Consider the following 15,297-nt stretch of genomic DNA (forward strand, 5'->3'; position numbering starts at 1 on the left):
AGGTTACAGTGCGTTTTTGCATGCATGCTTTCATCATCAAAGACACAAAGGCTGTTTTTTCTCTTTGATTTATTTTCCTTTCCTTTGATCTTCATTGCCAAATTTGATTCTAATGAAATGTCTGTTCGCTCTATTCGCAATATGCCAGATAAAAACATGTCCCAGTGAGCAGATCAACCACCTGTTCCTCTGCCAGAGCTGATAACTAGCTTGCTATGGCTCATCAGGGACGAACCGGGCATAAGTAAAATGGTTCACCCTGGTTAACTGTGAACAATTTGTTAGATTTTTTTTCATTAATGAATGAGTTTGCTATGCGAATTTTGGGAAATGATTAATGCAATCTCAGTTTCTGAGAAATATATAAAAATTAGGTCATCAAGAATGCCAAGGTTTTTGAAAGGTTCTACTTTAAGGAAACCAAATTCACTCTAAGAGTCCAACATCAACTCATCCAGGAGGTTAAAAAGAAGCCAGAACAGCATCTAATGAACAGCTGGCCTCACCAAATTGGAGTATTTGGGATTCAACAGTGAGGAAAAGTCAGAGCCAGACAGTTTGAAGGTGAGAATCCTACATTCCTAAAGGTATAAAAATACCCATCTCAAATTTGTAACAAAAATATCTTCACCAACAGATATGTTGTTGTTTTACAAAACCAAAGTTGAACTTGTATGTATCATTACATTTGTCATAAAGCTACGACAGGAGAAATACAATAACTCAGACAGTCAAACATGCAGGTGATAGTTTGATGATCAACTTTGTTTCTTCTGGGAACATACAACAAACTGATACTGATATTGGTGAAACCATAAGTACATAACATGAAAACCCTTTAATGTGTCTTAATTAAAACAATTAATTTTGCAAGAAGAGTGTACCAAAATTCCCCCAAAGCAATATAAAAACTCTGTTCCAGTAATTGTAAACTCCTAAAGGCAAACCTCTAATTATTTGGTTCAGAGGACAAGTTCTTATTCAGACTGGTAATCATTATTTGATGTTAGAAACTGCTTGATGACCTAAAACATTTAGATTTATTTAGGTTGTAATAAAACTGAAAAGCAATGGAAACATGTAAGGGAGCAGATACTCTTTCACTGCACAGTGCTATCTCCCGGTACAAAAATGTCAAAACTTAAACAGCTTGTTTCGTTTCCTCTTAACTTCCTCCGAATGTAGCTGATCTGCTTCTTTATGTGATGCACATGAAGCTACATGCAAGTAAACACAGTGTGCAATGAGTCATGCCATGTCGAAAATTGTGAACAGTAAAGTTCACTTTAGAGCATTCCTTTCAGCATGCTAAATTATTACAACTGTATCCCATTCTGGTGAGTTTTGATAGGTATCTGTATACAGTATGAAGCCAGATCATAGTTGAGACACTACTCTTACAGCAGACACTTCTTTGTTTTAGTCCTATAAAATGCTAAATAATGTATTGTTATTCAATATGGAAATCAGGTTGGATTCATACATGGACACATTTTGCTCATCAGCGGAGATCTTGCCAGAGGCTCCTCACAGAGACTGCAATCTTGGCCTACTTACCTCCAGAGACTGCAATCAGTAACATGCTGTGGCGTCATTAACAAGCGGAAAGAGACAAAAATCTCCTGTCTCAATTGTATTTCAGAGTCATGGTGTACCATGGTTTCTTAAGAAATGATGCTACCTTATTTGTTGTGTCATGTTGTTGGGAAACGTCTAGCATGTGCTTATGTAATGATGAATCCTAATTTGGAAATAAATAGTTGAAATTCAGTTTTCATCAGTAAAATTGAGGTAATCTTATGTCTATGCAACATAGAAGCCATGACGCATGCATTTTTTGCCTTTAGAAAATACCAAAAACTGCCACATTTACTTAAAACTAATCATATAGTGTCATATCTGTCTGACTTTTGCACTTCATCATACCTGATTTCTCTTTATTGACTTCATTATTTTTATTGGTAGTGATCATAAAATGTACACACAATCACATTGTTCATTTAAAATGTTTTTAATTAGTCAATCATGCCAAGACAAAACTCAGAACAAATTTATAATGACACAAAAATAAAACCATTATTTAACATATTATTTAGTGATTTATATTTACATCTGTTCAGGTAATTTTTTCATGTGTACAAAATACATATTTACACTCAATGTTTAGTTTTCTAAAACATGATAAAAATGACTTAAGGGTTAAGGTTTTACTCTATAGGGCAGTGCACACAGAAACCAAATCAATAATATGTTCATGCCATATTTGTATGGAGGTCCAAAAGTGCCAAAATTCAGAAAAGTAAATAAATCTTTAAATTAATATTGCTGTTGGTTTCAATAATTAAAATAAAAGTCAATTTATAAATAAAAAAATTATACAGTTATTTCTCGACTTATTTAATTTCTTTATGGTCACACGCTGCCTTTATCTACCCACTCAGATTAATGGCTACTTAATGCACAAGTTAACCAATCAGAAGCTGGCAGTAGTCAAGACCATCTTACCCGCTTGAAGAGCAAAACCATTTTAAACGCCATTGTTGTAATCATAAATTTGGAGGAGAAAATTAAAACAAATATGAATTTTTAAGTTTTTAAAGTTAAAAACTATGTTCCATTTAGTAAAAAAGTAGTCCAGAGGACACAAAGACTGAAAAGTGACCTTTGGGGTCGCTGTATCACACAACTGAATGAATTGGCACATTCCAGTGTACTTGTTTAATTACACATTTTCTACTTATATTGACATTCCACAGTCTGTTTGATAAATTTAATGAGTGTGACATATTTAGTCTATATGATCGGCCATAAATTTGCAGTGAAAATGCTTGAAGTGTGACAAGATGTACCATGACTCACTGATAGGGGGCAGTGCTGAGCGTCATAGACACAACAGGTGCTCTTCTTCTACGCACTGAAAAGACTGAAAACAGTCAAGGGGGTAAATACAGATAAACCACTGCTCAAGCCACTCTCTTTGGCTGCTAGATTTTTGATAATGAAAGGTAAATGAAAAACGATGACTTTTTTTTTTCTTTTTACAACAGAATGACAGAGATATACGTATAACATAAAGGTCAGATCATACATGATTTTCAGTTTTAATCAGAAAAGAGAGGTCAGCCAAGGAAAACATCCAAATAATTTAAAATTTGTACCTTTTTACATATTTTTTTATCTTTCTTGCTATTATATTGTTAGAAGCTTTAATTAGTTATGGTCAAAATGAAAATATAGCTTCCATATTTGATTTTTGATTTGTACATCTGACTCTGGTGGAGCCTCACCAGTCATGAAGCTCACCGCACGTCACTGATAGCAGCATATTTAGCACTTTATATTTAGTGTGCTGGTGAGGAATTTGTATTAATGCTCCTCACCACAGTGCAGCCATGTACTTTTGACTGAGAGAGCTAAAACCCGGTCTTTACTTCAAAACATTTGTTCTTCCTGCTAGAGTCAGTGGAGTTTCATATCGCTTGCTGGCTTCTGTGGATTCACTCAGCAGCTGGCCAGTAAGGCCTTTTGTTTCTCCCCAGTGCAGTAACCACATGTTGTCAGCAGGGGTCTCCACTCCAAGAAGCTCACAAGCTTGTAGTCAGGTTCAGTGCATCCAGTGGTGTAGGAGTGGAGAAATTAACCCAGTTCAAGGTGGCGTTGGCCACACTCTGGGCACTGGGTGCTACTACAGGAAAAGCAATTTGGAATACAACTCCTGTTATCAAAATAAGAACTGAGAACAGCAAAGTTAGTCCCCGACGCATGATCAGCTGAGAGGTGGAGAGCTTCTCTGCAGCTTTGGAGTCAGATGATTCTTTGCTCTTTTCTGTGTCTCTCTCATTTACTGCAGCATTGGTGTGATTTTCCTCTGACTCACGGCCTCCTTTCAGCTCCTGATCTTGGGTATTAACCCGACTGTAGCCCTCTGTTCTGAGAGCTGCTTCACTCTTTTCCTGGGCCTTTGGGATAACAAAATAAAATATATTATAGAAAATGCGAGGTTTGCATACAAAGCTTCAGAGAGAAATGTGTACCCACCGAATCTGGGCAGTCGATGACATCCGGAAAGATCGCTTCATTTAGAACTGCACTAACAGGACGCACTGGGGCCACAACCACAGTTTTCCCAGCTCGCGTCTGAGCCTAAAGCATGTTAACGAGATGTCCAGTTAGGCACAAATACAAAAGTCATTTACAAAAAACGATCCAGAAAATAATAAAAGATCTAGTTACAAAAATAATAGTTGCACGCGGAACGACTTCAGTGGGAATTGTTAGTAGACTAGTATTTTGTCATAATTATCCACATTCTGACAAAAGGTTACAAAATGTTTTTTTTCTTTTTTTAAAAAAGATGTTCACCATTTCATGACTTTGCAATTTCATGCTTTTACACTTTTGTTTGTTTGGCAGCTGATCTATTCTGGCATGAAAGGAAAACATTTCTTATCAACCGTGCACTGATGTGTTGCTGCAAGCTAGAAGTTTTGTCCCTGCTTTGATAACTGAGGATGTAGAGTAATTTTCTGTAATCTGCTCTAAATCTACTTTTTGTGGGTCCTGTAAATTTCTTTCATGATAATGGCAGTTATTTTGATTTTATTAGATTAGGTTTGATCATCTGTGTTGTTGCCATTAACATCATATCTGACCTTTCACTCACAAGAACAATCTTTTCCAAAAGGGAATTAACACCTACAGTCAGATTATAAACAAACTATAAATAAACTGCTTAAGCTTCAACAAAGGTGTTTTAGCTATTAACTAGTGATCATTTGAAATTAAATGATCGCTAAATAAATCCTCAGAGAGGAAATTAATGCACACAAAGCAGTAGTTGCATAAAAATATATGTTAATGTTCTACAGTTTATGATTTTTTTTATTTGTACATTATAGTTGGCTTAAGATCCTAAAACATTATTTTGACTTAAGTTTGTTTTATTTTGTTTGCGCTTCTTCTGCTTCAATTAAACTTCAGGAAATTGACCTTAGAGTTAATAGATACGATCATTGAATACATGCAATAATTTGTTTGCTCAATAAAATTTTATTTGAATAAATATTTCCTCACTGGAGTAATTTCCTGATGTGAGTATAGGACTCATCCTTCTGACAAATGTGTTGCAGAGTCTGAGAATGACTATTTTTACGTACGCTGATGTAACCATTAAATGTTATATGAATAAGTGGAACAAACAGATATGCAAAAGCCGAAGTACACAGGTATGTAATTAGGTTTTTTTTGAAGTAGCAATGGTAAATTAGTAATTTGTTGGTACAAACTGAAGAGAGCAAACCAAACCAAATCCTTAGAAAAATGTTGATAGTAACAAAAAAAAACTTGGTACAGCAGAAAAAAACATCAGTTTGGAAAGACAACAGATCGAAAAATGCTTAAAAAGCATAAATGAAGGTCCAACATATATATCACAGCTTAGTTTGACTTCAAAATATCTCTTTTTTTATTATTGAATCCACTTCTTATTTGAACATTTGTATATGTTTATAAAGAAAGAAGAGAATAGCTCACCTTCTGCGTCACTTTTTTCCAGTCAGCTTTAAAGATCAAAGCAAGGAAGAAACCCGTCTGGATGAAAACACAAATTAGGAGACCGAGCCACAAGCCTGAAAAGACAGATTAGCACGATTAGCACATATGACAAATAACTACTGCGCTCTTAAGCAAGTTTTGATTTAAGTAAAGGAATGTAACCAAATGAGTTAACTGAATTTTATTTGAGATTTTTTATTATTGAATCAAACTGAAATACTCATCATGACAGTATTTCTGCTCTTGGGCCTGTTTTTGTATCTATTTAAAGTAACAAAACAAATATTATTCACAGATACAGTAAGCTTCAAATCCATTGTCTGAGTTACTTTAAAGAGCTTTTGCCTTCAGTTAGAAGATGAAATCAAAAAGTCTGAAATATGTGTACATCCAACACGCTTTCCTAAGGCTTTTTATGATGTTCCTAATTGATTAACAAAGGAAATATTAACAGAGACTATAATCATCTTATTTCACAAGGTCAAAGGAGTGATGCTGGTCTGTGTAGGTCTGATTTAAGTGGACAGCAAAAAGCAGGAGGCAAATTGTGGAAGAAAAATGATGAATGCTTGGAAGAGTGGTGGATGGACTCACTAGACTTTACAAATAACTTTGAGCTTAAATATCAACATTGAACATAATTCCCAATTTATTTCTTAGGAGCCGGTCATTCAGTATGCATGTACTAACAATTGTAAAGAAAATGCAAGAAAATAGGGCAACATGCTGATTAATGTAAAGTAAATTTAGTGTGACTGCATGCTGCAGAGTGATGCTCGAAATCTCAATTATTGTTTCTGCCACTATGAAATTATCATGAAGGAATCACTGAATGGATTAAATCTGACCTTTAAGCATCCGTCTGTTTGCTTTATCCAACAAAAATGCATTTCTGACGCGGATAACGTTTGATAAAACTGATCAAGCTAAACACAGGCACCCTCTGGAGGAAGCTCAATACAGCCACTTGTATCCATGATGTTATTGTTTTAGTCGGGATAGCCACAGATGAAGGTTGTAAAATTGATAGGCCAGTAAATCACCAGAGCTACCGTTCAGCTTGGCTCTTTCTTTGCCCCAACAAACTAGGGTGACGCCCTCATTCCTGCAGACAAAAATCCAATAAGTCTGTCCATCGTCTGTACGACAGCAAGATTTTATTTATTCATTTGCGACGTCTCTGACTCAGATGGAGGATTCAACCTGTTTCCAGTTGAGAATCGTGTCTTCAGGTTTCACTCTCTACAAGGCAGAACCCAGACATGTTTCCAGTTTACTGTGAAAACTTAAGGTGGTCGTTATATTTTAATATCCAAAAAAGAGGACACTTGGCCCAGTCATAAAACACTTTGGTGAAACAATCAACATGGGTATTGGTCAATGTCAGTTATTTTTTAACATATCAGTATCGGTCCAATAAGCAAATCTGCGCCAAAATGAACAACCAATTTTATTTCCATCTTGCTGCCATTTGTTTGTGTTTAGGGGGCTGGTTATGTGGTACTTATTGAGTCATGTGACAGTGATTGTGATGCAGGGCAGGATTGTGGGAGATTACACAGAAGCAGAAAGCATCGGGCAATATATCTAATTCTATCATGTTGGTAAAAACATTGCCATAGTAGCAGTATCAATATCAAATATCAAATTTGGTGCATCCCGAACATTTTGTCTTTTGTAGCTTAGAAAGTTGAGCAGTAACAGCTGTGTGCACAGTTCACCTTGCCACCCATTTGTTGTGACCAGAACAGTATAAAGTACATTTATTTTGTGTTTTGTCCATAAAGCATCTTGCCTATAACTGAATAAAAACCAACCGTTAGGAAATTTAAAAAAAGGCTGTGGTATTCCATGTATCGCACTAGTCAATTTAAGTATGTCTATTGGTCAAACAATGAAAACCTTGACTTTTTCAACAATAACAGAAAGCTGCTGGATGCACTGCACAGAATGTCAGCATGTCCGGGGAAAACAGGATTTTTGGTTAATCCTAATTTAAGGTTCGACACAAAACACCCAGCTGTCTCTGCACCAGTTGCAAAATGTTTGGACAAGAGCATATGCAGGCATTTTTGATGTTGTGATGTGGTGATATGGACAGAAAAGATTATCAAGAACAAATTACCTAATATTCGCAGCTTGGCCCAAAACATCAGTGCTATTCCGACAGGCAGGCCGATGAGGTAGTAAAATATCAAATTTGACACGGCTGCGATTTTCTGCATCCCACATCCAACAAGAATCCCTGAGCAGACACACTGAAGGATCCCAAAAAATATTTAAAAGAACATTTAATTGATGGAAAAAAATTCAAATTAAAATAAAACACAAAAGTAAAACATACCAGAAGAGCATCAAGGAACTGAAGAAATGTGTAAACTGTCAAGTTGTCTGATACGAGCTGCACAATTTTGCTGCAGAAGACAAGGTGAGCACATCAAGACAGAGCTGCTTATTCACTGCATGGGAATGAATGTGTGTTGGCTTGAAGACTCACTCGTCTGAGGTAAATATGTAGCCAATGACGGACTTACAGCCAGCGAGGATGAACCCCTGGAACAGAGCCAGCACTCCTGTGGTGCAAAGAAAAGATACGACACTTTACAAATTATTCAAGATTGGTGTTAAGAGACGCGCAATGATCATAACCATCATATGTGTTGGATATAACACAAGCGGTTTCCTTCCAGTAGGAATGTGTCAGAGCTGTTTAATTTTTGAAAATGTCTTTTGCTAACATTAATTCCACTTTTTGTCAATTTCAAACCACAAACTATAACTATAAACTGTAACTTTAGAGGTGATCATGTGACAGACCAAAACAAAGCATCATTGAGTTAGCTAAGGGGGATTTGTTTAGTCACACATTTCACAAATATACAGAAGATTGACAAAATAAAAGCAATAAGGAATCCAATTTGCAGTTTGCTGGAAGCCTTTCAAGGAACACAAGAAATATGTGGAATAAAGAAAAGTCATACGTGACAGAAAACTTCGACTGACCTCACTCTGAATGCACCACAGTAAAATATGGTGGTTGTAGCAGAAGAAACTGGTTAAAGTTGAAGAAGATGAAGCTAAACACTGAAAGACCCTTTAAGTCAAGTTTCTTTATGTAGCATATTTCAGCAAAGAGGCAGTTCAAAGTGCTTTCCGTGATAAAAACATGACGCAGTAACTAATCATGTTGGGAACAGCAAACGAGCCGTTTTATCGAGCACAAGCATTAAAATCGTCAAGAGTAATCATCAAATACACATCAAATGTATCAATCAATGGCTGATTACTTGTGCATGTCACATGTTTTTAAAGCAATGTATTGGATTCTTTCTACTTCAAATGCATGTAATAAGTATCTTCATACCTGAAAGAACTAAGGCAACTTTGCAGGTGATTATGGCTCTTGATGTGTTCCCGGCTCCCAAAGCGTTCCCCACACGCACACAGGCTGCAGCGTGGATACCTAAAGGAAACTGCAAGAAAGCATATGTTATTCAGTCCAGGTTATGTTTGTAAATAACCCCGGTGATCATTTCTTTCTAATGATGCGTACCATGTATGTTATGGCTCCTATTTCTACCATCAGATGCTGGGCAGCCAGGTCATCTTCTCCAAGCCAACCTAAAAATAATCAAAAGTTTTGGGTTTGAGTATAACAGTTTGGGAAAGAGCATGTCAGCAAGTGGAACAGATATTACTAGACTGGAGCAAAACTAAATCAATACATCATAACAAGTAGGATTTACCTTTTTCAATAAAAAGAATGTACAAAAAAAAATTTCAGGATGATGCATCTATCTGACAATTTAACTGTGAAGAGTTAATATGTGTGCAGGTGAAGCACATTTCTAAATAAATAAATTGAGCCAATATCATAAATTTACTTAATTCTTTTAGTTGAGTTGTATCCCATGAACAGACTTGTAATTGACAGATGTAGGTGTAAAAGCAACATACAATGATTAAAATGTTTTTGTTTCTTTTATTGTCTGTATGTATAAATCATATTAAGGATTTCCACAGGCTGGGAATCATTGCTCCATTCCAAGAAACCAATTTACAGAAACTCTATCAGGTCTGCCAAGACGATTTTGAAGATATCCTGTCAAAATTGTGATGCGATTGTGTAAAAGAAAATATAAAACACAAACCTGCAAGAAAGCCTCCAACCTCCCAGACCCACCACTCAAAACAGATCATGAATGCGCTGGGAACGGCCAGCTTCATGTAGGAACCCCAGCCCTGCAGACATTCAGTGGACCAACCTGCAAAAAGGTTTATCCAGATTCTTAGAAAAAAGCACGACTCCATTAACCCAGATAAATATCTGTAATATTTTTTAATCTGTCAGGATCTTATATTTTAATTTTAGACATTAATTTTGATTAACAAAATTAACTAAACTTGAGGAAAAAAATGTATGACATTAGAATAGTTATAAAAAAAAACATTTTTTAAATAGAAATCATATTTCACGCTCCATAGAATCATCTGGAAAACAGTAGATAGTCAAACAAACCTTTTACAAGGAAGGAAACTATAAAATGTATCAATGGAAAGTTAGGCGTAAGGAAAAAATGGGGTAGAAAAGATGTATTAGCAATGGTTATAACTGCAGCTTTTACTCATTTCAGGTTTTAGGGACAATCACAACGTCTGTGCTGCAAATGGAGTCAATGTTTCAAGAACCAAAGTACACAGATGTATCCAGGACATGAGCCACAACCATTTTATTTGTTATTTATGGATTTTCTACCCAGTGAATGGAAAACAAACATGTTTTAACCAAACATTCACCAGACACAGACACACTCCTGCGGTTTTTGTTCAATTTTTTTTTTCTTTGTTGAAAGAAACTGATTTGGAAAAAACTTCTTTCATCTGATTTTGTAATATTTTTTTTTTCTGCTTATATGAATGATTGTCATTTTGGTCCTTAGAATACCAAAGTTTCCACTTAACTTTACAATTTGGTCCGTCTGGTTGTGTCATTTTTAAATATTAAATGATTGATAATTTGATCAGCTACTTGAGTAGACTTTTTACCAAATACTTTCTTACTCTTACTTGAGTAATTTCTTAGACAGCTATTTTTTACTTTTACTTGAGTAAAAATATGCTGAAGCAGTTCTACTCTTACTTGAGTACAAACTTTTGGCTGCTCTGTCCACCTCTGAGTCTCCATAGTCAATGCAGAAGAGCTGAAAGTCTTTATTAGCAACTCAGCAGATCTGCATGCTGATCACCTCCATGCCACATAACAATGGTGTAATTCAGGCAAAACAGTGAAAAAATTGTTTCACTGTCTTCAATCCATAATCATCAGAATTAACAGAAATAAAGAATCCAAGTATATTTTTGTGACAGTCTATTGATAAAAGAGCCTCTTGATCTTACCTCCCCATGTCTGCTTATAGAGCTTCTTCCACCTGATGTAGCCAAACAACAGAAGGCAAATGATGATCTGAGAGAGGCTGTTGGCAGCCGCTGATCCACTGCAAACACACACACACGACAGAACGGATTTATTTCTTAATCTGGTTTACGGCAGACGGTGTAAAGATGTAATTTTACAAGTGTATCTCTGCAGAACCATACAGAGGAAAAACATACACTGCGACTTGCACATAAAGGGACGGTAAGATCATTCAATAGGCCCTTAGCAGGTGTCCCTGGTTGATATGGAGCAAGTGGGGAGACGCGACCCGAACAGGGAGGCCCGATTGGTCAAATTGCTGATGAATCAAATGTTTGTACAGCTGGAATCTGGAATGAGCCGTAACATTTCTTTCTTGTCTGTTTTTGCCCTATTCTGACCCTTTCTCTCTAAATAAAGATCAAAAATAATAAACGTCAGTGAACTGCTGACTCGGTGTGAACAAAAAACAAATTACCCTTCAAAGACAAATTATAAGATAAAATGTAGAAAAAAATGCTTCTCTTGAATGCATACCTTCCCTTTCTCTTTGACTTCCTGCTCTTTTCATTTATTGATTATTATGTATTTTATCTGTTCTCACTTCTGAGGTTTGATACCATATCAGTCGATACAAAGTCCATCAAAATTTCAAAGGCAGGAAATGTTAGGCACACTTACATTACACCCAGCTCGAGCACAGAAATAAGAAGAAAATTGATCCCCAAGTTCAAAATGTTGGCTACTGCAGCTGTGTACATCTGGGGTAGAATGATCCCCTGATAGATACAAAAATATAGAAGTTAGAATTAGAAAGGAAGTCTGCAGTGACAATTTTCAAACACTGGCTGGCCATAAAACTTGAAAAACAGAAAAAAATAGCACATGTATAAGAAAAATGTACACCAAAGAAATTATCCAACAAGATTAAATATTAATGGATCATTTAGTCAAATATATCATAATGATCAAATCTGATAAACCAGTCAGGGAGGACTATCTTCATGATGTCTGACATCATGAAGATAGGTAGCAAAATGGAAAGTTTAGTAGAAAACTGTTGCACCAATAAACTAGGTAAACCAATAAAATAAGTAAAAGGAAACAAAAACGGGATCAGAGAAGAAATACAGTTAAACTGTCAAAACAGGTTGAAAGGTTTTGCCTTAAAAAGTTTCCACAAACTCAGATTTTGAGATGTAACGTAGCTGAGCAGAAAAATACTTTTTCCGGGAAAGTACCTGGTTTTGTAGATAAGAAACCTGCAGCTGATGCAAAAACATAGCCTGGAACAAAAAGAGACAAAAGTCAGTTTTTATATGACTGATCTCATATATCTCTTGGTGTGCAGTATCTTTAAAACATTACAATTTTATGATGATCTTGAGACCTATGATTCTCAAATGTCTTATTTAGTGTTAAGTGCATAAGTAGGTAAATAAAACAGTACTGTTTTAATGTCATATATCTTAGAATAAAATATGAAATACATGTAAAGTGGGATGAACTTTGGAAACTAAACATTCAAGAGTGAACTCTACAGTCAGATTTTAGGTTAATGTGCTTCAGGAGGTAATTCAGTGTCCTTTGATTCATATTTTTTGTGACGCCTCCAAATTGCGGCAAAGTTTTTAAATAAAGCAAAATCAGTGGTTAATTAAAAAGCTTTAAATTCATAGATGGCAAGAAGAGCTTGGTATTCCACGTCTTTGTTATTTTTGTTGAAAGTCAGCCATGATGAAAACAGTTTACCCCGCAGCATCGACTTTTTAAAAGGAAATTGTGTTTCTTATCCATCTCAGTTGAATAATTGCATTATTCAACTGCTGGATTGTCTTAGTTCATTAGAAATGAGAATGAAAAGATAACCAGGAATGGCAGAACTATCAAGCCAACAAATTCCTAATATTCTAAGCTTTACTTTGTTTTTAAGCATGATCATACAGCCATGGTAAAAAAGAAAGTGCACCCGTCAGTTCAGAAGATTTAATGTATGAATGAGCTGGCTTTCACCTGATTCTGCATATTCTTTTCTTTTTTTTACAAATTTAGCATGGATGTTTGTATTCTTTTTTGTATGAAACCACACACCACAGACTCCCCTATATGCCACTGCAGGAAACCTAAGGACACCCGCAAAACTTTGGACACATGCAAATTGTGGAAAGCCCTACAATTTAAATGACAAATGATTTCTTTTTCCTATTTCTAACCCCAGAACTATCTTAGCATTCTGTCACATCCAACTATAAGCTCCAGTGTATTCATCTGGCATGTTGTGTGGTTGACCAGCAAAAAGTATTCAGACCTTTTTACTCGGGTAACAGGGACAATTACATCAAGTACAATCAATTACCTTCAAAACACTATCAAGATATGGACGTCTACTGATTGTCAAAACAAGCAATGATTATCGATCAGAAAAGCAGCTAAAGCCACGTCTCTATTACCAGGTCCACCATAGTTCCTCCTCATTTTTCATAAACACCTCAAGCCGTGTGTTGCACGCAAGGATTTGATTGACAGCTGACTGCATTCATTGATTGGCACATGATTTACGTCACTAGATGAGCAAAGTGACGGAAACTCCTCTAACAGCAGCATCTCCACCATCATTTTCAGGCCATATAGTAGCTGATGAGATGGCGAGCTGCAGATTGATAATTCTACCGTCAAACCTTCAGGTCCAAACCTTTTTATCTATTGTGGCAGAAGAGCACATACATTGTCAGCTGAACCAAGCAGCTCACAACAAACAAATATATAGAGAGATTGCTGGCACCCAAGGATATATGTGCAAAATTACACCATCTGAGCTTCAACCACAATCCCACATTCCCGCTCATGTTCTTGCTCATATTCACTCTCACATTTAGTGGAGCTAAACTCAACTTGGCAAGAACCAAACCAGACATTAACCAGTTAGATTGAGACTAGACAATGGAGAATGGGTTTAGGAGTCCCATGCTAAACCTGAAGGAGCTTCAGAGATTTACAGGTCAGGTGTTAAAATTTGGAGCATACGGAAGAACGGCAAGAAGTGTTGATACACTTGAAAGTCGTTGTTGAAAGAAAGTTCACCACAAAGCTTTGTATGAAATAGAAAGCACGTGGAAGAAGGTGTCCTGTCCAGATGAGACCAAAGTTAAACTTTTTGGCCTCAATATGAAAGAATATATTGTGGAAAGCTAAAACAGGACGGCACGTTGACTACAACTTCCCCACTGTGGAACATTTTTGGTAAAACTGCAGCTTTTAGTACTTCTGTTGAATTGCTTTACTGGCTAAATGCATAATTTTTAAATATGTATTTAGTTTATATTTAAATATAAATAGACAAGTTCAGTTTATTGTACTCACTGGAACAGCAGGAAGAAACGCCATCACGTAAAGGTGGGCAATTCTGAAATGTTGCAAAAGAAAAGAAAAAAAAGAAACACTTTTCAATAAGTGCCATAAACACAGTTAGATTTTTGACTTTTCATACCCTGTTTCTGCAGAATGAAAATTATGTTTTCAAATCAATGCTTTATTGTGTTTGTAAATGTAATAAATGAACTAAAGAGATAGAAATCTTCACTTGGGGTCTTACTAGATTTCGTCCACTGGTAAAGGTAGAAAGCTGAATAATAAACTGCTTAAAGATAATTTAACTGTCAGCGTTGGCCTTGAAGATGAAGATAAGCCTTTTTTGTATTTTATGTTCTAAACCACAGTTTCTCCCAGACAGAGTATAAAGATATCAGAGCTGCAGGATATACCGGGCTACTTCATGCTTTTGCTGAAGAAGGAGCAGTAAATTGTGGGAGTTGACAAGGAGAGCCCAGCAAGGCAGACAAAACATCAGCAGGATCAGGGTGCTTTTCTGTAGAATAACTCCCACACGTTTCATGTTCCTGCTGCCATATGTCTGCAAAACAGAGACGTTTCAGTGGCTTGTTTCAAGCACAATAAATCACCGACGGAGCGCTCGGATCACCTGGGAAATGAGAGTATCACACGCCATCGTCAGGCCATAGCCCGTTGCAGTTGTTGTCACGTTGATCATCTAAAGCAACAGACAACAAAACTCAGTTATGAGATGTTTCACGTTAAATCTGATGTTCACGCAAATGTCTAGATTTTGCCTACAATTAAAAGATGTTTTGTGATCAACTTTGCAAACTCAGTTTAAGTTTAATACAAACTACTCAGGGTTAGAAGAATAGATCTTACGAATACACATATGTACAGTAATGTGTAAATACAATAAATATGGGAAGTTTTAAATTGTTTGTTATATTTTAAGAGAGTAGAGGCATGTCAGCAATTATCTATAAAATTCTCAA

At 36.1% G+C, this 15,297-nt stretch overlaps 1 protein-coding gene across 1 annotated transcript; it reads right to left on the reverse strand.

Moving 5' to 3' along the window:
• Positions 1-3,041: 3,041 nt before the first annotated feature.
• LOC103140860 (multidrug and toxin extrusion protein 1-like) lies at positions 3,042-15,044 on the reverse strand. Its single transcript, XM_007556209.2, has 15 exons — positions 14,949-15,044; positions 14,731-14,879; positions 14,330-14,372; positions 12,211-12,255; positions 11,651-11,748; positions 10,951-11,048; positions 9,705-9,818; positions 9,107-9,174; positions 8,918-9,026; positions 8,051-8,126; positions 7,898-7,967; positions 7,679-7,811; positions 5,533-5,627; positions 4,039-4,143; positions 3,042-3,959 (listed from the first exon to the last, which is right to left on the reverse strand). The coding sequence occupies exons 1-15, from the start codon at positions 15,015-15,017 to the stop codon at positions 3,585-3,587; spliced, it is 1,647 nt and encodes a 548-aa protein (XP_007556271.1). The 5' UTR covers positions 15,018-15,044; the 3' UTR covers positions 3,042-3,584.
• Between the last annotated feature and the right edge of the window lie 253 nt (positions 15,045-15,297).

The sequence above is a fragment of the Poecilia formosa genome, unplaced genomic scaffold (assembly GCF_000485575.1).
Source record: "Poecilia formosa unplaced genomic scaffold, Poecilia_formosa-5.1.2 Scaffold3, whole genome shotgun sequence".
Taxonomy (NCBI): Eukaryota; Metazoa; Chordata; class Actinopteri; order Cyprinodontiformes; family Poeciliidae; genus Poecilia; species Poecilia formosa.

What these genes read in the sequence shown, in the direction of transcription:
- LOC103140860 (XM_007556209.2), bottom strand. Translation starts at nt 15,017, where the DNA reads ATGATCAACGTGACAACAACTGCAACGGGCTATGGCCTGACGATGGCG. An exon ending in TTTCTTATCTACAAAACCAG is followed by an intron (nt 11,749 to 12,210) that starts GTACTTTCCCGG and finishes TGTATCTATCAG; the next exon opens with GGGATCATTCTACCCCAGAT. An exon ending in CTATAAGCAGACATGGGGAG is followed by an intron (nt 9,819 to 10,950) that starts GTAAGATCAAGA and finishes ACCTTTTTGCAG; the next exon opens with GTTGGTCCACTGAATGTCTG.